This window comes from Fragaria vesca, linkage group LG5 (genome assembly GCF_000184155.1).
Source record: "Fragaria vesca subsp. vesca linkage group LG5, FraVesHawaii_1.0, whole genome shotgun sequence".
Taxonomy (NCBI): Eukaryota; Viridiplantae; Streptophyta; class Magnoliopsida; order Rosales; family Rosaceae; genus Fragaria; species Fragaria vesca.
Window position 1 is genome coordinate 2,420,021 of NC_020495.1, and position 22,811 is coordinate 2,442,831.

Sequence of the window (22,811 nt, forward strand, 5' to 3'; positions counted from 1 at the left end):
TAACACGTTATCGTATCTACCTGCTTCTTTTACCTGCCGCTTTGCTGCTTGGTATGAACACACAAAGATGATGGACAAATTAATCACCAATCGCTTGCATTACCTCTGCATTATGCAATTCCTAACAATTATATATATGATGAAAATCATTTTAATTATATATTAACAATTGGTAATGCAGAGAAGATTATAATAATTAAAGACTGAAACACGGGAAGAAAAGTCTAAGCCCCCCAACTCATCACCCTCTTTCTCTTTCAAGATTTCAATGTTCCCCTTCATAAATGGAAAGCATGGACACGACACAATGAAAATCAAAAAGGAAATCGAGTAAATGGTCCATATATGCAGGCCGTGAAGATTGCAGATACCCAAGAAGCTTACTTAGCTACCTGTACCTTCTTTCAGTTTCATGCCATAACTCCTTCTCATCCAACGCGTTTGATCCTTCACCAAACGTTTTCAAAGCCAAGCAATTGCTGCCATCTACAACTCTCTACATACATATATAACCCCCATATCCACCACAGCTTCTTCATCAATCCTCTCCTCTGATCTCTCTCTTTCGAGTTGAGAAACCAATGGAGGTAGCGGCGGTTTCTGGCGATAAAAAGCATTCAACCTCGCACTCACGGCAAGAGTTTGATTCTCGTCCTCCCCGTCCTCTCTTGAATCGAAGGAAATCGATGGAGTTAGTAGTTTCCGGTGGTAAAGAGCTCCCGTTAACGTCACGGCAAGAGGTTGACTCTCGTTCTCTTATGGATCACAAGAAGGTGATAGAGGTAAGAGCCTCCTCCGGTGGTGGTAAACAAGAGTTTGATTCTCGTCTTCGCCCAAAATCAATGGATTTAAGTTCTTTGGATCACCGTAAAGAGAATTTACTCTCACAACCGTCGCGAGGGCTCGAATCAAGTGAGGCTAAGTCATCGAGGCGTGTATGGGATTGTGGCAGCTCACTGTACGACTCATTCGAGCTCAACTCGTTCAAACGTGAACTCGACTCAGCTATATCATGCAGAACCATGTCAATGCCTCACCTCTCTGATCGCCGAGCTCCGCTGCCGCAGCAACCCACCACAGTCGCCAAGAAACCTTCAAAACTCTCTAGATCACTTAACAAGTTCCTCCGCTCCGTTTTCAAGCCAAAGACGGGTTCAGGTCCCGTTTTTAGAGTGCAAGAGAAGTCCAACAAAACTAAGGACGGGTTTTACGTGGTTTACGACAAGTCCGGTGCACTCACGACCATTCCTGAAGTAGTTCCTCATGAATTTAGTGGTTTCTCGCCGGAGATTGGGTCCTTAGTGAGGAGGACGGGGTCGGAAAGGTTCACAAGTACTGCTTCTATTGGTATTTCATGTGCCTAATTATTAGGTGTAATTATAATTAATATCAAACTTTTGCATTTATGTAATTAGAAACATAATCAGTACTATATATGTTTATAGAGTGTTATTTGGTTTAGATGTTCATATTTGAAGGTGTAACTAGGATATGGATGCCATTAGTTAATATTTAGCACTGTAATTAGTATTAGGGTTTCTACAACTTTGACAATTTCAATCTTGTACTGTGCTTTGTATCATACAGTGATATGGTCAATATGCCCTGGTCAATTTCTTGGTCCGGGGATTAAGGGATGTATAATATCAATATCATAGGGTTCGTTTTCTGGTCTTCCATCATTTTATGTGTTTTGTTATCTGTACGCTAACAATTAATGGATAGTTGGATACTATTGTTTTCTTTAATAACAAGATTAGTTTTCATTTTCAATCTTCCGGCCTTCAACTAGAGGGTGGCTTTTTAATCCCAACATATATGCAGTAAAAGAGAAGACAAGTGTAATCCACAAGCAGTGAGTGGATTAAAAAGCCACCTACAAACAAGTTACTCCCAACAAGTCCGGTGCACCTAACAAACAAGTTACAAATTAACAAGTGTAATCCACAAGCAGTGAGTGGATGCCTAATGGCCCTAAGACTAAGAGTTATCTTAAAACTGATCATATATATTGGGATTACTCTACGACGTTGGTTAATTTACATGTTTGGTAAGATGTCGCTGCCATGGAAATTAGGCCCCAGATTCTGTACCAGGCCATCTGTGACATCTCTGAGGGAGGGTCGACGTACATGATGAGGTACCATAAATATGAATCAACGACTGGACATATATATATATATATATATATATATATATATATATATATCAGCTTCCTCCTCATGTCGTATAGGTATCAAATTCATGAGAGTGAGTAAATGAGCTGCGCAATAGACTAGAGACTGAGCCAAAGTACCACATTTGAAATTTCAAATTTCAGATTCTCAAAACTAAAGATTAGGGCTGGACGGACGAGCTCAATTCTCCTGAGCCCAGCTCCTGGTTCAACTCTATGCGAACTCAGTGACTCAAACGGAACGAGTTGGACGATGACATTCTGATGGACACCCACTTCACGGAAACCCTAAACCCAATATCTAGGCGATCTCGTTTGATTAGAACTGGCTTGGGCTGGGCTGTTTGGATTTTGAGGCCCATGTTTCCCATTTTTCACGGTAGCATATCCGCGTTTCCGATTTTTTCTCTATCACGTGGGGCCGTGGGGGCCACTGAGTTGCCAAATTTGACCCTGAGATGGACGGATGTGGTAGGACAGCAACGAGGGTTTATCGTAATATTCAATGGGGTTTACCTATATATATAATAAACTGTGAGTTATCCGATCGTTTTAAATTTTAATTTCAATTTTTTTCTACATATGTATAGTATAAAAATTCATATCCAAGCAGCATTTTGATCTGGGTTCTTATTGAAGGCACACTTGGATATGTAAGAACCGAACAGAGAGGGGGGCAGGGGTTCAATCTTGGTTTGCAGTCACTGAAGCTTGCTGTTGTTGCTGATCGAAGCAAAGATTAATTTCTATTAACCTTACAATGTACGTGTGTCGATCGATGGCCCTTTGATTACAAACGTAATGATGATGAGATATGGGGTTGCAGATGCTATAGCTCCATTATAGAATCCATTAGAATTTTGCAGTTTCTTCGAGATTTTACCTCTCCATTGTTTTCTGTTGTTTATGCTAACAATCTAACACGTACCTTGTGTTACTTAGCTAGGTATCAAATCCATGAGAGTGACGGATGTTTTACGTTGTCTCCATTAGCTACAACTTGTTCAACTTAGGGGAAAGAAGATGGAGGCCTAGTCTAGTGATGTGTCGACGGTACATACCTTTCAGGAAAGATCGATCCCACTCTTCTTCTTTTTTCATAACCATGTACGTAGTGCCCTTTTATTTCTTTCTTCCTTTGTCACTAAATTAAAATGGTTCGCAGACGTCACAGAAAAACTATTTTAATTCTTGTCCTCATATACAGATTGTTAATGTACCTCTGTGTGTATGAGAAGACAAAGTTTTCATAGTAAAAGAGAAATATCAAAGTTTTAAAGTGGTGAATAGTTAGGTGTGGCCTAACGTACACGCAGGCATGCAGCACCCGACTATTATGCCCTGCAAATTCGGTGGTGCTTGCTTAGATGCATATGTGGTCCGTAGCTGCGTCGTGTCAGCAGCCGGAAGAAAACTACAAGCACACCCGTCAAATACATTAAAGTCACGAGAGAAAAGCAGACAACACGGAAGCACTAGCTAGACGTTTCCAGCTCCAACTCAAGTTCGTTAAATACTAGCTTCACTAAACTTTAGCTTCACAACCTTCACCACACCGTATCATATCCTATCATACGTTATACTAGAATTTTCTCTAAACTCGGCCGAGATTCTTTTAGACAAACTCGGCCGGGATCTTTACTAGACAAGGTGCGCCTCAAATTATTGGTAGTCCTTCTCTAAACTCTACCTTCACGGCCTTCACCACACCACACTAGATACTATATATGGAACCAGCGGGCCATGTCGCCATTGTCCCAACTCCAGGTTTAGGCCACCTGATCCCGCTCACCGAGCTGGCCAAACGACTCGTCGTCCACCACAACTTCGCCGTCACCTTCTTCATCCCCAACGACGGCACGAACCTGACACCGCAAAAGAAAGTCCTGCAAGCTTTGCCGAAGGTCGTATCCTCCACCTTCCTCCCTCCCGTCAACTTCGACGACCTCCCACCAGACGCCGTGATGGAAACCAAGATTGCTCTCACCTTGTCTCGGTCACTCCCCGCTATCCGCGACTCAGTTAAAGCCCTAGCCGAGTCGACTATGGTTAAGGCGCTTGTTGTTGATCTCTTTGGCCTTGAGGCCTTTGAAGTGGCCAATGAGTTTAATGTGCTGCCCTACCTTTTCTTCCCTACTACGGCGATGCTTTTGTGGTTTGCGTTTGAGTTGCCAAAGCTTGACGAGACTACTACTTGTGAGTATAGGGACTTGCCTGAACCGGTCCGGCTTCCGGGTTGTGTTCCGCTGCATGGTAGAGATTTCTCAGAACCGGTTCAAGATCGGAGTGACGATGCTTACAAGGCGTTGGTCGGAATATGTAAGAGGTTTAAATCGGCTGCTGGGATCATGGTGAATAGCTTTGCGGATTTGGAACCGGGTGCTTTCAAGGCTTTCAAGGAGCAAGGACCAGGTCTCGGCCTTCCACCGGTTTACCCGGTCGGACCGGTGATTCAGACCGGTTCGGCGGCTGAGTTAGGTGAGAATGAGTGCTTGAGCTGGTTGGATGCTCAGCCAAAGAGGTCAGTGTTGTATGTTTCGTTTGGAAGTGGTGGAACCCTCACTAGTAAACAAATGAATGAGTTGGCCGCAGGGATTGAAATGAGTAGGGTGAGATTCCTTTGGGTTGCTAGGAGTCCAAATGAGAAACTGAAAAATGCTACATATTTTGGTGCTCAAGGTCCCAACGATCCCTTAAGTTTTCTACCCCAAGGGTTCTTAGAGAGAACCAAAGATGTAGGTAAGGTTGTAAGCTCTTGGGCACCCCAGGTCCAAATTTTGAGTCACGAGTCGACGGGCGGGTTTTTGACGCATTGCGGGTGGAACTCGACGCTAGAGAGCATTGTCAATGGTGTGCCTTTGATTGCTTGGCCACTCTATGCCGAGCAAAAGACGAACGCAGTTTTGCTTGCTGAAGGAATAAAGGTAGCATGGAGGGTTAAGGTGAATGATAAGGGCATAGTGGAGCGTGAAGAGATTTGCAAGTATGCGAAGGGACTGATTGAAGGGGACGAAGGGAAAGTGCTCAGAAAGAAGATGATGGAGCTGAAAAAGGCATCTCAACTGGCTTTGAGCCCTGATGGGTCGTCTACAAAATCACTCTCGGAAGTAGCCAATATGTGGAAGGAACACAAGAACTGATCTGCACGTACATTGTGTCAACTAATGTATGTTTTGGTAACAAATTGGATGAGACTAGTTTCATCTTGCATGCTTCATAGTTACCTTGTTTGTTAGTTCACTATATTGAAAGTTTGCAAGCATATTATAAGGATATAATAAGGACAGAAAACGTGGTACTGCTATATTACCTATGTATGGTTGTTCGATCAAGCGCCCAGATCATGGACCCCCGAAACTTAATCAACGATAATGTAATTGATTTTTGAAACTAGATAGTATCATCATAAATTTGAATCAAGACTCAAGACTGGACGTGTTGACGTATGTTAGCTTTTTACTTGTGCATCTGCACGGAGGATGAAAAAATAGAAAATGTTTCACTCAAACTACTCCACCGGGATAAATCAGCTAATTTTATTTTTTTGTAAATAATTGTTTCATGAAAAGTGAGATGAAACTACCACGTTCTTTTTTTTTTTTATTTTTTTTAATTTATGGTGTTTATGGTAAAACCTATAATAAATATTAATTTTAGTTCTTTAAGAAATTTTTACTAACTTGATTTTTTGGCTAATTCAAAAAAATATTTCATCAAAGACACCAAAAGAGTGCGTAGTTTTCTGATATAATATAGATATATCAGCTTCCTCCTCATGTCTAAATGTGTAATAGGTATCAAATTCATGAGAGTAGTAAATGAGCTGCAATATAATAGACTAGAGAATGAGCCAAGTATACCTCATTTGAAACTTCAAATTTCAGATTCTCAAAACTAAAGACGTTCGATCTCTTGCTTTCCTTATAGTTTTAGGGGGTTATCGGAAATGCCAATTCTTGAAGATTTGGAAGAAAATATATACACCGTATTCGATCTTGTGCTTTGCATGTGCCTCCTCATGTCTTATCTTCATGAAGGACCGCTCGACCCACTCATGGTATCAAGTCGGTGCGAACTCAGTGAGCCAAAGAGAACGAGTCGGATGATGACTAGGGCAGTAATGGTGGTGACCACGTGAGGCTTACGTAGCCTAGATATTGGCGTAAAGTGGCTTGGGTTGGGCTGTTTGGGTTTTGAGGCCCACGTTTTCGATTTTTTCGTAGTGGCGTGTCCCGCGAAACCGATTTTCTTTTGGGCCAATTACATATAAGTCCACTTTGAGACATTTTTTCCCACATAGATCCACCCTAACATTTTTACCCACATAAGTCCACCCAAGTCTAAATAAGGTTTTGTATTAAGTATTGAAGTTCAACATAATTACAGACTGCCATCCAACAAAAAAAATTAGATTTTCTTCCTTATATTTACAAGAATGCTACTAGTATAAAAAGTCAACAACCACTCTCATTTCGGAACAGTCTCCGGCGGACCTCCAGCGAGATTTCCAGCAGACCTCCGGCGAGGTTTCAGGCGGACCTCCGGCGAGGTTTTCGGCCGACGTCCGGCGAGATTTCCGACTGACCTCCGGCGAGGTTTCCGTTCGACTTCCGACGATGACAAAAATTACTACTACCAGCTATAAAAGCTACTACCACCAGCTACAAAAGCTACTACCACCGCCTACAAAAGATACTACTGTGAGGTTTCCGATGAACACAAAAGCTACTACCACTAGCCACAAAAACTACTACCACAAGCTACAAAAGCTACTACCACCGCCTACAAAAGCTACTACTGTGAGGTTTCCGACGAACACAAAAACTACTACCACCAGCTACAAAAGCTATTACCACCGCCTACAAAAGCTACTACCACCGCCTACAAAAGCTACTACTGTGAGGTTTTCGACGAACACAAAAACTACTAGCACCAGCCACAAAAGCTACTACCACCAGCTACAAAAGCTACTATCACCGCCTACAAAAGCTACTATTGTGAGGTTTCCGACGAACACAAAAAATACTACCATCAGCCACAAAAGCTACTACCACCGCCTACAAAAGCTACTACCACCGCCTACAAAAGCTACTACCGCTACCAACATAACGCTACCAACAAAAGCTACTACCGAGATAAACAAAAGCTACTACCGAGATAAACAAAAGCTACCACCAACATAAACAAAAGCTACTACCCCTATATACAAAAGCTACCACCACAACAAAAGTTATTACCGACATAAACAAAAGCTATTACCAACATAAACAAAAGCTATTACCAACATAAACAAAAGCTACTACCCCTATATACAAAAACTACTACTGCCAGACATAAAAGCTATTGCCTCCATCAATATAAGCTACTACCGTTACCAACAAAAAATACTACTCTAACTAACAAAAGCTACTGCTGTCACTGACAAAAACTACTACAAGATATTTACTCAACCATAAAAACAAACAAACAATTATTAGAAGATTAAAGCTTAAGCATAAAAGGAAATCAAGAGAATTGCAGATCGGATCCGGCGGCCGACGACGACAGAAAAGACGTCGCTCCGTCGACGGAGCTCCCATCTTCGCTCGCTGCGGATGATGAGTCACGAAATTCCTCAGCGTTTGACCGATCAGAAATACGATCGAACGCGACTGATTGGAGATGATGAAGGATGCCTCGCTAGGTCTGCATTTCTGAGATCGAAGGACACCTCGTTAGGTCGGCATATCCGAGATCCCATAGGACTAAACGTAGCGACGACGTTGAGGCCTTCCTCGAGATTGACGTCGTTCTCCTTGACCGGTGTGCCTCTCAACCAAACCTTCTTCGTCGAGGCCATCGCTGCCTACCGGATTAGATCATCCACATCATTGTTGAGATCCAGATCGTCGGCGTCAACTTTATGGATCACGCAGATGCAAAGATCGCCGTTGCGGTGTCCTTGAGCACGGCGGAGCCACCGTCTCGGTTGACCATCGTATGTTTGAGAGAGAGAAAGAGAGGTGTGCGGCGGCGACGTCGTCGGAATCGGAGGTGGAAGAATAAGGAGAGAGAAGTCGAGCGAAAGGCAGAAAGAGAAAGGAGAGGGAGAGAGAGAGGTGTGTGAGAGGGATAAATTTTTAGTACAGGGGTAAAATAGTCAGGATGTAATAATTTGAGAAAGAAAAGTGGACTTATCTGGGTAAAAAAATCAGAGTGAACTTGTGTGGGAGAAAATACGGAGAATGTGACTTAAATGAAATTTTCTATTTTCTTTTCACGTGGGGCCAGCGCGTGACCAAGACCTACAAGTTGTTCAAAGACCTACAAGTTGAACACTTTTGGGGGAAGAAGATGGAGGCATAGTTGGGTGATGCATGGTCCTCTGTGCATTTCAGAAAAGATCGATCCCACTCTTCTTTTTACAGAACCATGCATGTGCCCTCTTATATCACTTTCTTCTTGCATTATTGGGTGGTGCTTGCTTAGATGCATCAATGCATTAGAAACTTGATCAACGTTGATGAATATGTATATGTATGTCACTAACTCTAAAGTATGTTTTAATTAAACCTGATTTAGCTGACATGATCTCTCGATGTGAATTAGTCTGGGTCTAAAAAGAAGATACTGACGTTGATAATCTAAAAAAAAAATTAAACCTGGTTTAGTGCATACTCTTTGTACTTTGCTCTAAAATAGGAGCGCTATTTTATATTTTTTTTCAGCTGTCTTCACTTATCTTTTCTAATAAATAGCAAACGAATGCGCACCATTGTGAGATCACGCTAGCCTAATTTTCTTCTCGAGTTTATCTAGCTTTTCTCTCAATACCTCTCTATCGCTGACATTGAGCTAGCTAGCAGTTGAGACTCAGTCTCCTTGTATTCTTTGTTAAATACTTCACTATCTACTCTCTATTGCTACACCCAAAACAAAAGTTGAACTTACACCATACCATGGAAGGATTGGAAGCTAAGTCCTCGACCCACCAGAAACTGAAACCACCCCACGTCGTCATTGTCCCAACTCCGGGATTAGGCCATCTGATCCCCCTCGTCGAGCTAGCGCAACGCCTCGTCGTCCACCACAACTTCACCGTCACCTTCTTCATCCCCAACGACGGGTCGCAGCTGCAACCTCAGAAGAAACTCCTTGAAGCCTTGCCTCAAGCCATATCCTATCACTTCCTCCCTCAAGTGAACTTCGACGACCTCCCTCATGACGTCCAATTCGAGATGAAAATCATACTCACCTTGACTCGTTCACTGTCTGCTCTGCGTGACGCGGTTAAGCTCCTCGCCGATTCAACTCGGGTTGTAGCTCTAGTGGCGGATATTTTTGGCTGGGAAGCCTTTGATGTAGCCAAAGAGTTTAACCTCCTCTTTTACTATTTCTTCAGTTCGAACGCTATGGGGTTGTGGTTTGTGTTCGAGTTGCCAAAGCTCGATGAAACCACCTCATGCGAGTATAGGGATCTGCCGGAACCGATCCACCTTCCGGGTTGCGTGCCGCTCCACGGTCCTGATTTTGTAATGCTGGTTCAAGAAAGGTCTAACGAGGCCTATAGAGCGGCGGTGAACCTGAGCAAGTGGTATAGGTCGGCAAATGGGATCATTGTGAATAGCTTTGCTGATTTGGAACCCGGTGCCTTGAAGGCTTTCAGTGAGCAACGACAAGTTCTTGGTATTCCACCGATTCACGCGATTGGACCGGTGGTGAACAGCAACATGATTCCAAGCAGAGAAGCCGGATCGAAGGTGAAGACCGGAGAGGGCCTAGATGTGTTCGGTAAGCACGAGTGCTTGAGCTGGCTAAACAGTCAACCAGAAGGTTCGGTGTTGTTTGTTTCATTTGGGAGCGGTGGAACCTTACCAAGTGAGCAGATGAATGAGTTGGCTTTAGGGCTTGAAATGAGTGGGGTAAGATTTCTATGGGTGGTTAGGAGCCCGAATGAGAATTCCATAAATGCCACTTACTTTGGTGATCAAGTTTCCAACGGCCCTTCGAGTTTTCTTCCGTTAGGGTTTCTGGAGAGGACCAAAGAGGTAGGGTTAGTGTTACCTTCTTGGGCTCCTCAGGTTCAGATTTTGAGTCACCGGTCGACCGGCGGCTTTTTGACGCATTGCGGGTGGAACTCAATCCTGGAAAGCCTTATGCATGGCGTACCTTTGATTGCTTGGCCGCTCTATGCAGAGCAGAAGATGAATGCAGTTTTAGTTTCTGAAGATATGAAAGTGGCATGGAGGGTCAAGATGAATGATAGGGGCATAGTGGAGAGTCGTGATATTGAGAAATATGCGAGGAACCTAATCGAAGGAGATGAAGGGAAATTGCTCAAGAAGAAGATGATGGAGCTAAAAGAGGCAGCCAATATTGCTCTTGGCCAAGATGGGTCGTCTACAAGATCACTTGCGGAGGTAGCCGATGCATGGAACGGCCACATGAATTAATTAGGACTAATCTGATTTGTCAATTTATATTGTTTTCCTAGCAAATTAAGTGAGATATGCGTGTCTTTGGTTTCATTTTATTTGATATCCTATCTCTTTCCTTCATTGTCTCAATATAATGTTTGCATCTAGCCGTGGTCCAGTTTTGTGTTCTGTTTTCTGAGAAAGGCGTGGTTCACTAACTTCAGTCAACGTGCCCTTATAGAGTTATAGGGATTCACAAGAACAGGTATCGATGACTATTGAGGAAACTCTGGTAATATGACTAATATCAGTTGATATACAGCTTATGTTTTCAGGAAATAGCTTTATTACTGTATGCACTGGATCTTGCAAAATGAGGTTATAAAATGGGTTATGATTAAATGATCGAGATTCAACGTATAATCACAGCTAGCTATCAGAGCTGGTTCAATCCTTTCAATAAATGGGTTATGACAAAATGGGTCATATAGAGGACCAATACCACTACACATCATGAGCATCATAAAATCACAGCAAGCTATTCTTTCAAGTTCTACAGGCTGAAATTGAAAACCCAAACTAACTAAGTGTGAAAACAGACACAGATGGTAGGTTTAAGAAATAATACCTGAGAAAACTTCACACTTGGTGAATCTCCGAACTTTTACTGTTGTTCGCCAAGCCTTGGGTCACTGTAATGCTACTGCATCCAACAAAACCCAAACCTAAACTAAGTACAGTCTCATGAACTTGATATACAGGACGTCATCACCCCAAGGAGTAAGAACCAAAATAAAATTATACCAAATGAATGAGTTGGCTTCAGGGATTGAAATGAGTAGGGTGAGATATCTTTGGGTTGCTAGGAGTCCAAATGAGAAACTGAAAAATGCTACATATTTTGCCATTTTGGTGCTCAAGGTCCCAACGATCCCTTAAGTTTTCTACCCCAAGGGTTTTTAGAGAGAACCAAAGATGTAGGTAAGGTTGTAAGCTCTTGGGCACCTCAGATCCAAATTTTGAGTCACGAGTCGACGGGCGGGTTTTGACGCATTGCAGGTGGAACTCGACGCTAGAGAGCATTGTGCATGGTGTGCCTTTAATTGCTTGGCCACTCTATGCCGAGCAAAAGACGAACGCAGTTTTGCTTGCTGAAGATATAAAGGTAGCATGGAGGGTTAAGGTGAATGATAAGGGCATAGTGGAGCGTGAAGAGATTTGCAAGTATGCGAAGGGACTGATTGAAGGGGACGAAGGGAAAGTGCTCAGAAAGAAGATGATGGAGCTGAAAGAGGCATCTCAACTGGCTTTGAGCCAAGATGGGTCCTCTACAAAATCACTTGCGGAGGTAGCTCAGATATGGAAGGATCACAAGAACTAATCAATCCCATTTGTTCGATGAATCCTAATATTATTAAAGATTGAATATCTTGAATCCGTTTTCGTTGTCTTTGACCCTCGATGTACGTAGCCATGTTGATTTGTGATCAGATTGTATGTATTAGTTAATCATACGAAGACTTTTCTTTTTTATGTTTTGAGAATAATTGTTTGTGGTTGTTGCTCAATTCTGCAGTGTAGTTAATCTAGCGCCAACTACGTAGGTATACCGTATACGATTAGTTGCATTTGTCGATACAACAACAAACTAGAGTCTTACAGTAACTTTTTTTTTTTTAGCTGGACTCATCAAAGTTCAGAGTTTTTCCAGTGATGATTAACTCAAATTACTCGATTGATAACAATACAGAGTAGTGTTTACCTGGTCAGTAATTGATCAAGAGATTCATGATCAGTCACAATTAGATGTAAATTTAAGGGTGGAGGGAATTATTTTTCAGTTGAGTTATTTTGTTTTCAACCCTTGGATGTAAAGGGAATTTTTTTTAAGTTGAGTTGTTTTGTTTTCAACCATTGGCTGTAAATCTAATGGTAACTGACTATGAATCCCTTAATTAATTACTGATCAGGTAAACACTACTGTAACAATATAACTGTAACAATATAAAGAAAAGTATGTAAAAATTTGTACACTTAGTTTTGAGCTGCTATACATTTCCAACAAACCCAATGATTTGCTCTGCCGTGTCTAACCCACCCGACCCGTTTATTCTTACCCAAAGTCCTAAAACCCGTTTTTTTTTTTTTTAGGTCGACGATAATCGATGCCGGTACGGTCGGAGCTCCACGCACTTCCACAACGGAGATGGAAAAGTCTCTAGAGAAGATGGAGAAAGGAACACCTGCTCGTCTTGGAACTCTCACCATCTTCGACTCCCCCCACCCTTCTTCCTCCTCCTCCTCCTCCAAATCCAAGGTCCCAATCACTCATTTCTCTCTTTCAATACTTTTCAATTCTACCCAAACCTTTTGGTTTGTTAAACAATTTGTAGTTGTTGTTGGGTTTACAGGTGCATCACGCTTCCGGCGTTGTGAAGGTTGCTTGTGGTTCCGCCGCAGTTGGGTCACGCCGTGGCGAGTGTTTAAGCTGATGGGACATTGTCTTTGGTTGGAAGAGATTGTTGAAGGTAATATTGAATCATATTGTAGCAGATTCCTTGTTTTTTTAATGTGTGAGACATTGTGTTTTGGGATGCATGTTTGAGTATAAGAATGTGTGTGAGATTTGTATCTGATGGAAGATGTTGGGTTTATTGTTCTGTAGACGCGCAACCTCTTCGATGGAAGCTGTGCAAAAGCTTCAAAAAATATTCAGCTCAGATGCTAGATGTTCAATTCGGAGGTTCATCGTCGATTTTGAAGATGGTTAGCATTTTCAGCTTTGTGGTTATAGTTCTTAGGAAGTTTGGCTGTGGCAAATGGTGGTTTTTTCATTCCCCTTTTCGTCTGTGCGGGATTTAGAATGAAAATGTACCTTGAGCGAGTGAAATTCATGAATCTTAATTTGTTTGTTTCGTAGGGAACCGCGTATTCAGATGGCAGTGTCAAAAACTTTGAGCTACTTGATCCCTTGGAATTGAAGAACTGGCAGCTTTAGGTGATCATTTTATCTGATTCAGTCTGACACTGATATTATTATGCTGTTTAACTCGATTTTGAAAGTTGTACTATACAAAATTCAGCCTTGAAAAAAGTACATGTAAATTCTTATTTACGATTTTCATCTAGTTTATGTTTCGGTTGCTGTGCATGCTGGGTTCTTATCATGCTTGCTTTATCTTGACATGGTGCTGCCCATCTATTATGATTTTGTACCAATCTGTTGTGCTGGTCACTCTTAAGTATGCATCTGCCAAGTCAAATAGGCTGCATGATGCAAAAAAAAATTGTCACAAATTATAGGTGATTACACCTAGCCGTAGGTTTATGTTCAGACAAGAATGCTGTTCATGTTGAATGAGTGTTGAGAGCTAAAGAATTTGATGGCATGTGAGAAAGGTTAATTTGCAACTACTTTACTTTTCACCCCAGTAGAAGTTAGAAATCTACTGATGTTGTGATATCTGCTTCCCACGTTCTGTGAATAGCCGGGACATTGAGGAATATCATGACATGGTTTCTGTGGTATAGTGAATCTGGTTTCAAGCAACTGATTTTGTCTGCTTTTGCAGCTTAATATATGAATCTGGGCCGAAGGCAAGGTTGCTGCGGTATGCAGCTGGTGCGTTGCATTTTGCTGAAAAGGGTGTTGATCCTTTTCTTGTGTCGTGGAATCGGTAAGGAATTTTTTAACGATTTCAACTGTATCCAGACATGATCTTAATTCTGCAATTGCAATGTTCATACCTATGTGATTGATTTTATGCCTTTGCAGCATTGTTCTTTTACATGGGACTCCAGGGACTGGAAAGACCTCTTTATGCAAAGCATTGGCTCAGATGTTATCCATTCGTTTTAACTCCAGGTTGGTGGATGTACCCTTGCATTATAAATGAAAAACCTCCTTGGATTTGATTACCCTGTCAACTCAAAAGGACGCTATTCAGGATGCACTTCTAGTTGCCCTCCCAGTATAGATCAGTTTAGTCTATTTTTGGTATCGCACATCAGTCTGCAGTCCACTACGGTTCTAAGTTGTGACAGATATGTATGATTTTGTAAACGAGGAGCTGACACATGATAATCTGGACCCCTCAATCCCGAGATTTCAATTTATATGCTAGAATAAAAAATTTCAGCCTTTTTGGATTTCTGTTGGTGTTCTATCTGTTTCTTCACTATGTTTGCTGCTTTCACATTGATTATACTTACATTAGCTGTTTGAAAGGAAACACACAGAAATACTATTACTGGTCCTGTTATATGACAATTTACCATTTTTGGGTTGCAGGTCCATGTAGCTGATATAAAAGCATATGCTGGTCCTCCAACTCTGCAAGCGTGTTACGAAATCTTAAGGTCCTGGTGAATGGAACTCATAGGAACAGGAATTTTATCAAATTTTATCATGCCTCAGATTCATGATGCCCAGACACCACTACACCTGTGTAGGCAATTGCTTGAAACTGCAGAAGCATGTGAGGTCGGAACACATCCTTCACTGCCTTCTAAAGTGGACCTTTCATATGTATTCCTTAAGAAAGCTTCCATCCCTGGATCATGCTGCTCTTCCAAATCCTTAGAGAGAGTTAAGAGTTGTGACCCTAGCTAGCAGTGTCTTGTGACAGATATTGACATTGATAATTCCTCAAAGGTAAACTTGTACTTCCCTATCTTAAATATTGCAGGTTCTTCTTGTTCTTGTTTATTACATGAATGTTATTCTTTTTTGTCTCCCTCCCTCTCAATTATAATTTTCTTTACACACTAGTTTTTAAGACTTTTCATATTCACATCATGTTTCAGAAATGGTAGCATCATATGGAACTCTGTAGGTTCACTTGATGATATGACTTTTAAAAGTTGCACCTGTGGCAAATTGGTAAATGCTATTTTTCAAAGTCGCATATGGAAAAAGCAAAACTGGAAAGGGCAACCAATTTTTGTTTTTTGGTAGCTTACACCTTGTAACAGAAGTGATGTCTGTGCATTTCGAAGTGTTTAGTGGCAATTGTCTGTTACTAAAAAATGTGTGCGATATTAACCAAATTACTATCTTATGAAATACAAGTTATGCCTTAGAACTTCTAAATGATGATAGGCTATGGTCTTATATTCTTATTATTTTACAGGTATGGGAATTTGATCAAGCTCATCAAAGACGGCTTTCCAGTTGCAGCATTGGCTTCTCCAGATGAGAAGGGTGATCAGGTCTATGCGGTTGCTTGGGCACCAAACATTGGCAGGTAGGGAATTGTCAACTTGTTGCGGAGCCTTAACAAGAAAAAATGTGAATTATTTCGAAGCCAAGGTTGTGATCTTCCTAATTGGTTTACGTACTTGCAATCAGGGCTGGCAACTGGAGTGGAATGTCATGGGCGTCCCCTGGGAGCGATGGGGTAGTACGGTTGTGGCAGTCTAATTTGAAGGGCATTACAAGCTACACTGGAGCGTGCTTCCTAGTCCTTCCCTTCGCTGCTACATTTGAGAGTTGCTGCTTTCTGGATCGGAGATTACAGATTCCGACTTTGCATATTTTGTTCAAGTTATCAAATGTGGTCTATACTATCAGCTGACAGATATTGAAATCGAAACAGTAGTGTTGGGGTTTCAAGAATTTTCTATTTCAGATGTTGTAATAGTACAGTACAAGCAAATACCATACCACATTTTTGATCATCTTCACACATATGTATCCCTCTGTTCTCACTTACAAGCTGAAACTTCTATCCCTATTTAGCTTTTCACATTTTCTATCACTCTCATTTCTCAGTTACAAGCTGAAATTTCTACCTTTGTTTTGCTTTTCCAATTTTCTAGCTGACAATTGCAATCCCCTACCTTATCTGGGAAAAAAATCCCCTAAAGTAATCACCAGGGTGTGAACCACCTCGATCTCTGGCTCCCTCATATCTTTTCCTCTGAAGTAATCAATCACTGGCGAGACAAAATACAGAACAAGCAAAACTGAGAGAACCCCAAAACCCGCGTAGTAGACGAATCGAACATTGTGCCACAAGATCACCGCGAGTGGCTTTTCTGAACCTTCGATCCACTTTTTGCATTCGTCCCGAGCAGTAGCAAGGTTCTCTTCAAATTTTGTCAGCAATTCCGGCTTGAAAATCCCTATCACTGTCGTGACCGCCATGTACAAAAACACCATCACCAGGGCGTCCAAGTACCAGTTTGTATACCAGGCCCTATGCCTCTCCTTCTTCTTCGCTGGAATGACAGTAAACCAGTTTTTACTTTTACTGCGATTAAAAACTACCACGCCTTCTTTTGAAATTGAAACAGAAACAGTAAATTAAAAACTACCACGCCTACTTGTTTTTGCAGAAATTGAAACAGTAAACAGCAGTAGAAACAGTAAATCGAAACAATACAGTAAAATCAAAATAGCAATCGAAACAATACAGTAAAATCAAAATAGAATAGGTAAAATCCAAAACCTAAAACCAGGAGAAGTTCGAGGCTTACCGCCGGTCGATGGTGCCGGTGCCGGCGCCGTTAACCCCTGAGGTGGCGGAGGGCAGACACAGTTGCAGACGCAAGGAACAGGCCGGCAAGGCACGGCGGCGCGTCGCGGAGGGATAGGGCATACGCACTTGCAGATAGGGAGATGGTGCTGCACGCTCCAGTCCGTCCCCGGCGGCGACCGATCGAAAACCTGAGGCGAAGCCATAGACGGAGTCGTGAAAACCGCCGTGTACGGCGGCAAGGAAGAAGACAGCGGAGACTGCGGTACTGAAGGAGACGGAGGCTGCGATAGAGGAGAGGCGGTCGGAGTTGATGACATATTTGCCGGAGTGACAGCAGCGCGCCGTGGCGGCGGAGAGTGTGGTGATGGAGGAGACGCGGCTGGAGCTGATGAAGGTGGAGACGTCGAGAACGACTGGGAGAGCTTCATCGCCGGAGCAAAAGCAGCGCTCCGTGGCGGCGGAGAGTGCGGTGATGGCGGAGACGCGGCTGGAGCTGATGAAGGTGGAGATATCGAGAACGACTGGGAGAGCTTCCTCGCCAGAGTGACAGCTGCAGCTCCAGCTGGCTCTCGCCGGAGCTCCGCCGCCGGAGGAGGGTGGAGGAGAAGCAAGCTCGTGCTGAGCACACTGAGAACCGTCACGACTTTCACGAGAGTGGAGAGCGCCATTTCTGTTATGCTTCTTGGAGAGTGTGCGTTGAGAAATGGGACCCCTTTCCTTGTATACTGGTACCTGAGCCTTGGCTCCGCGACCCATAGGTTGACACCTGTCCAAACCGTTAAATATAGTCCAGAAGCTTCCAAATCGTCACTGTGTAGATTCTCTAAAAAAGAATGAGGATTAAATAATATACGTGATGAACCGGAAACATGGTTATAGTGCCTAACTACGCTCTAACTTAGAACTTACAGAGGGTGTTGGTCGATTAAGACAACAGGACAGTGATCAAAGAAGTTGAAATCTGTTAAAGAGTGTGTAACAACTCACATGCTGAATCAACTAGCCGCGAAAATAGGTGACCTACACTCGGCCGTCAGGGCAGGTGCAAAAAAGGATGACTGGGCGCGCACCCTCAGGTGCGGCTGGGGTGTGCCTAAGTTTAGGGTCCTCGACACTAGGACCCACAAGCCCAGCCCTCAAAGCTAATCATTTTCTTGAGGTCAACAAATAAACTATCATAAATAAACTATTTTATTCTCATAGTCGTACTGTCTCTATTAAACGTGATATTTCTTTCGGAAAAAAAAAAGAAAAAAAAGTGGTATTTTTGCATACTTAGGTGCTCAACATAAAGCGTTTGTCGGTTAGCTTTTAGGTATTAGTAATGTGGCTTGTTAGCGTTATCCAATTGATTATAACTTGCTTATTGGTAAAATGCAACATGAGCTTGGAAAGCTCATACCCTTTCTACTAGAAAAATTAATTCTTATCGAGACTAATCTTTCTTCTATTTCTAATCATCTCTGACCTCCCACCAGACGCCATGATGCAAACTAAAATAACTCTCACCCTGTCACGTTCACTCTCTGTTGTCCGTGACTCGGTTATGGCCTTAGCCGAGCTGACTAGGTTAGTTGTTTAGGGGTAATTCTCATTCTAACGTTTCATGGGATCAAGCTACTTCACCTAGGGTCTTGGTGTTGGTCCTTCTCATGTCTTTGATAAAGCTGTGATTGCTAAGCTTGGTTGGAAAGTCTTATCTCAATTAAATAATTAATGGGTAAAGTTATTTACAAAAAATTATGGGGAGTAGTTTTCAAAAAATGACAAAACACATGTCACTAAAGACAAAATTTAAAATTAAGAGTGTAAATTTCAGTTTCCAAAAATATCTCTGAAACGTAAACTTTTGGAAATATCTCTGAAACGTAAACTTTCTTACAATGCATAAGAAACCTCAACATTCTCTAGCTTCGAAAGGTGTCTTAGATGCTAGAGATATTCTCATTGATGATCTTAGATTTAAAGTGATTTTAGTGATCTTAAGATCCAATTAATTGAATGTTTGGATCTTAATTGAGTGTTTGCTCGATCGCATGTTACAACACAATCCCAGTAAGATTTGAAAATCAACCCCGACTTGAAAGAAAGAAAAAGAAAAAAAAAAATCAATCACTGATCGACGTCCTTACGAATACACATTAAATATTACAATTGATTATATTCTGTGTGTAATTTCTCATATGTGGAGTCGGCACTTCTTCTACTATACGAAGATGATAATTTGAAGTTCCAGATCACCGCTGGCGCCACCAGAAAAACAAATAAAACCAGAGGGATTTTGTAGGATATTGCGCGGGCCAAGCACAAGACGAACGCTATCACAAAGAAAAAACATATACTGAAAGCGATTTCAACGGATCCAGGTACATGACGATCAAGTTGTTCCTGCAGTTGTTCTCGAGTTACAGGCTCAGGCCGATCCATGATGGAGGCGACGAAGCCGTCATATAAATCTGGTAGTCCGTTCAGGACGAAAGAACAAACTCAGAATCATGAACAGGTGAGCCTGCCTCTTCGAGGGCATCGGCGATTTGTTTAGCTGTTTCTATGCATTTCGTTTGCGTCCGAAACTTATTCACGTCCAGGTTTCTTAGACGATCCCTGAGCTCACTTACATAAGTCATTGCATCCTCAGCGAGTAGGTTTTCCAAGTGTAACCACAGAGCTCGTCCGCTTGTGAATTCTTTTGTGCGTCCGAGTAGGCTCACAGATAAAGCTGAGTTGATCCAGGTTAGTAACGTTTGGTCCCTCTTGATCCAATTGGTATGAGCTAGGGTTTGGCTTTGTGGTGGACACTGCTCTCGACCTTCTGCGAGGTCTAGCATGTCAGAGGCCCTCAGAACTGAGATGAACAAGGATTTCCACAGGAGGTAATTCTCCTTAGTCAGTTGGATTGGGATACGGCTAGGAAATTGGTGAGCATGTCCGGGAGGTTGGAGAGAGGTTGACGACGACGATGATGAGTCGGTAGCAGGAGGCATTCTTGGTTGTTGATCCTCAACTGGATACCCAATCACCGTCAAGTCTCGAGTTGTAGACATCGGTGGAATGTGGAATTGACGATTTATATAAGGAGCTTAGGATGTGTGAGTCCTTTTACGGTTTTACCAGTAGAATTTGACAAGGAATCCACATGTGACATAACTCGGTACCATCAAAAGACTTATAATTGTATGTTGGCGTGACGTTGTTGGACTCGTAATCCTAAATTCCTAATACATTTACATTTTTCAGACTAGAAACTACAAGACAGTTTTCTTTAGCTGGATCTTTAATATTAATTCCCCATTTATTTTTGAGTTCCTCCGGTCCATTTCTTAATGTAGTCTTTATGTTCTTTTAAATCTTGAAGCCTAAAGGTGATCGACGAGGAAGAAGCCTAAAGCGGGGCTAAAGGTGCATCTTAATGATTCCATCTGTATACATATTTTATTGTGGCACACCTCTCTGTTATTAGTTATCTGAAGATCGAGTACGAATCATATTAGAACTAATGGATCAACGTATTGAACAAGAATGCGAATCACATTAGAACTAGTATTCCGAACCCCTACTCATATATAACTCCTGATCGAGATGTTGAACAGACTCTTTGAATTTTGATGTTTGGGTACGCACCACGCACGATCGATGATATTAGAACCATATATTATACACTCGACCCTAAACCCTAATCCAAACCCTATGTTAGGATTCTCCCTTTCTATTATAGTGTACTCTTCCTCAACTACCCTCACTTGTTTACCAGTCTTCGTATCACAATTCACACCAACCCAAAACAACTTGTTCTCTTTCTCTGTACGTCATGATACCCAGATTTGTAAAATGGAAAGAATATGATGATCCAAATAGAACCATTTTGGCTACAATCGTGTAATTAGCTAGGAACAATTTCTGGGATTTAGAAGTTTTGATATATTGGTCACAAACACTACAAATCCAAATTAAATTACCTAAATAAGATTGATGAAGTTATATAGGGTAGAAGAGATTAGTTCAACTGATTATCATAGACTTATCAAAAAACTGAATATCATAGATGGTACAGAAGAAATGTGAATTAGTGATGAGATTGGATTCGACCGAGTATGACGACTAAATCTGCACCTTGATTCTATCTATTTGAGATTAATTACCTAACATCATGAAAAAGAAGAGTTTGGTAACTCCCGTCTCCACCCAGACCATATCAGCCATATATATATATATATATATCTATCTTACTTTTATTTGAAATTTCGTTAATTAGCTCACCTTTATCTGGTTTCTTTATAGAGAACAAGAAAAGCACAGCTGATCATAAGAGATGCAGAGCAGAGCAAAGAGAGAGTGAAGCTGCAATCTTTGTAAGCTTCAGGATAAATTTCCATGTAATCCTCAATTCAATTCGGTGGAGTTGTTAATTACACTACCAGGACAAGCACTTTAGCTGACGAAAAAGTTTCGTCGGCTTGTTAGCTTAATTCGTCAGGTAACGAGCCTTCGTCAGCTATAGTTTCGTCGGGAAAGGGTCGTCGGCGATGACTTTAGCCGACGAAACTAGAAAACGTCGTCGGCTATTATCCCAGTCTTTAGCCGACGAATATTTTTAATGTTTCGTCGACCATAGTCTGATACTTTAGCCGACGAAACATTTAAGATTTCGTCGGCTAAAGTGTGTAATAAAAAATTAAAAAAATAACTATAGCCGACGAAATATAGTCTGTTTCGTCGGCGTTAGAATGGTTTAACCGACGAAACATGTCATAATTCGTCGGCTAAACCTTATTTAAAAAAAATTAAAAATATTATAGCCGACGAGTATCTTACATGTTTCGTCGGCTATAAGTCCATTCCAGTAAAAAAAAATACCTGAAATTTCTAAATTACCATTCCAAGCAAGCTGCAAAATACACCAAAACAATTCCATACATATAACCAACAACAAGCACATAAAACTATATAATTTATCAACTACACAAAATCTAGATGGTCTAAATCAATATCCAATTCTGGGGGCTGCTGCTGAGGAGTTTGCGGCGGCTGAGGTAGCGGTATAGGCATAGGCATTGGCGGAGCTGGAAGTCCTTAAAGCTGGGCAGCTGTAAACTCCTGCAAGTATTGGAATATCTGCTGCTGTTAGGCCTGTTGGGCGGCATATATCGCGGTAGTATAGGCTCTCTGGTCGGCGATCTGGGCGGCATGAGCGGCAGCCTGAGCAGCTTGCTGTTCTCGTAGTCTCTCAACTTCCGACTCTAGCTGAGTCGTCATGCTGCTGGTCGAGGCTGCCTTTCGTTGAAATCCTGGAGTGGTCTTCAGGACCCTCTCGCCCTTCTTTCCTAGACCCCAGCAGTAGAAATTGTTTTCTCGCGGTGGGAAGACTGTGCTCATGATCCTCGTCCCAACCCTCGGATCCGAAGTGTTGATCCGGGACATGGCTTCGGACATTTCTTCCTCTTACGTGTCCGGCCATGTCTCCCACACTATAACACTCATCACCTCGTCACTAGCCTCCCTCACCTTCGCCTAATTAGATAGGAAAAAAAGCGATTAATTAACATTTTGACATATATATAAGTAAAATTTAAAAGGGCCAATGATAAAAAAGTACATTTAGAAGTAACAAATGATAAAACTGTTAATAAATGTTCACTGATGATAAAACAGTACACCCATTTAAATCCCTTAAAACGTTGCCCCTAAGAATGAAAAGAATAACGAACACTGCCACTGAGCAAAACGCTCTCTCCATCATAACGCCTCTCTCTCTCTCTC

General features: G+C 41.9%; 3 protein-coding genes across 3 annotated transcripts; all 3 read left to right on the forward strand.

Moving 5' to 3' along the window:
• The first annotated feature begins 3,657 nt into the window (after positions 1-3,657).
• Positions 3,658-5,586, forward strand: LOC101309541 (hydroquinone glucosyltransferase-like). The gene has a single exon (XM_004298839.1). It carries the CDS (start codon positions 3,904-3,906, stop codon positions 5,314-5,316), a length of 1,413 nt encoding a protein of 470 aa, XP_004298887.1. The 5' UTR covers positions 3,658-3,903; the 3' UTR covers positions 5,317-5,586.
• Positions 5,587-8,964: 3,378 nt separating this feature from the next.
• On the forward strand, positions 8,965-11,953 carry LOC101305475 (hydroquinone glucosyltransferase-like). Its single transcript, XM_004300810.1, has 2 exons — positions 8,965-10,286; positions 11,632-11,953. The coding sequence occupies exons 1-2, from the start codon at positions 9,115-9,117 to the stop codon at positions 11,951-11,953; spliced, it is 1,494 nt and encodes a 497-aa protein (XP_004300858.1). The 5' UTR covers positions 8,965-9,114.
• Positions 11,954-12,778: 825 nt separating this feature from the next.
• On the forward strand, positions 12,779-15,278 carry LOC101305762 (pachytene checkpoint protein 2 homolog). The gene is made up of 6 exons (XM_004300811.1): positions 12,779-13,100; positions 13,238-13,338; positions 13,493-13,560; positions 14,145-14,249; positions 14,348-14,437; positions 14,864-15,278. The coding sequence occupies exons 1-6, from the start codon at positions 12,779-12,781 to the stop codon at positions 14,871-14,873; spliced, it is 696 nt and encodes a 231-aa protein (XP_004300859.1). The 3' UTR covers positions 14,874-15,278.
• The last annotated feature ends 7,533 nt before the right edge of the window (positions 15,279-22,811 follow it).

Excerpts from the sequence above, each read along its gene's own strand:
- LOC101309541 (XM_004298839.1), top strand. The coding sequence starts at position 3,904 with ATGGAACCAGCGGGCCATGTCGCCATTGTCCCAACTCCAGGTTTAGGC.
- LOC101305762 (XM_004300811.1), top strand. The coding sequence starts at position 12,779 with ATGGAAAAGTCTCTAGAGAAGATGGAGAAAGGAACACCTGCTCGTCTT. Across the intron at positions 13,101-13,237 it reads GTTGGAAGAGATTGTTGAAG|ACGCGCAACCTCTTCGATGG; the intron begins GTAATATTGAAT and ends ATTGTTCTGTAG. Across the intron at positions 14,250-14,347 it reads TTTCTTGTGTCGTGGAATCG|CATTGTTCTTTTACATGGGA; the intron begins GTAAGGAATTTT and ends ATGCCTTTGCAG.
- LOC101305475 (XM_004300810.1), top strand. The coding sequence starts at position 9,115 with ATGGAAGGATTGGAAGCTAAGTCCTCGACCCACCAGAAACTGAAACCA. Across the intron at positions 10,287-11,631 it reads GGCTTTTTGACGCATTGCGG|GTGGAACTCGACGCTAGAGA; the intron begins GTGGAACTCAAT and ends GACGCATTGCAG.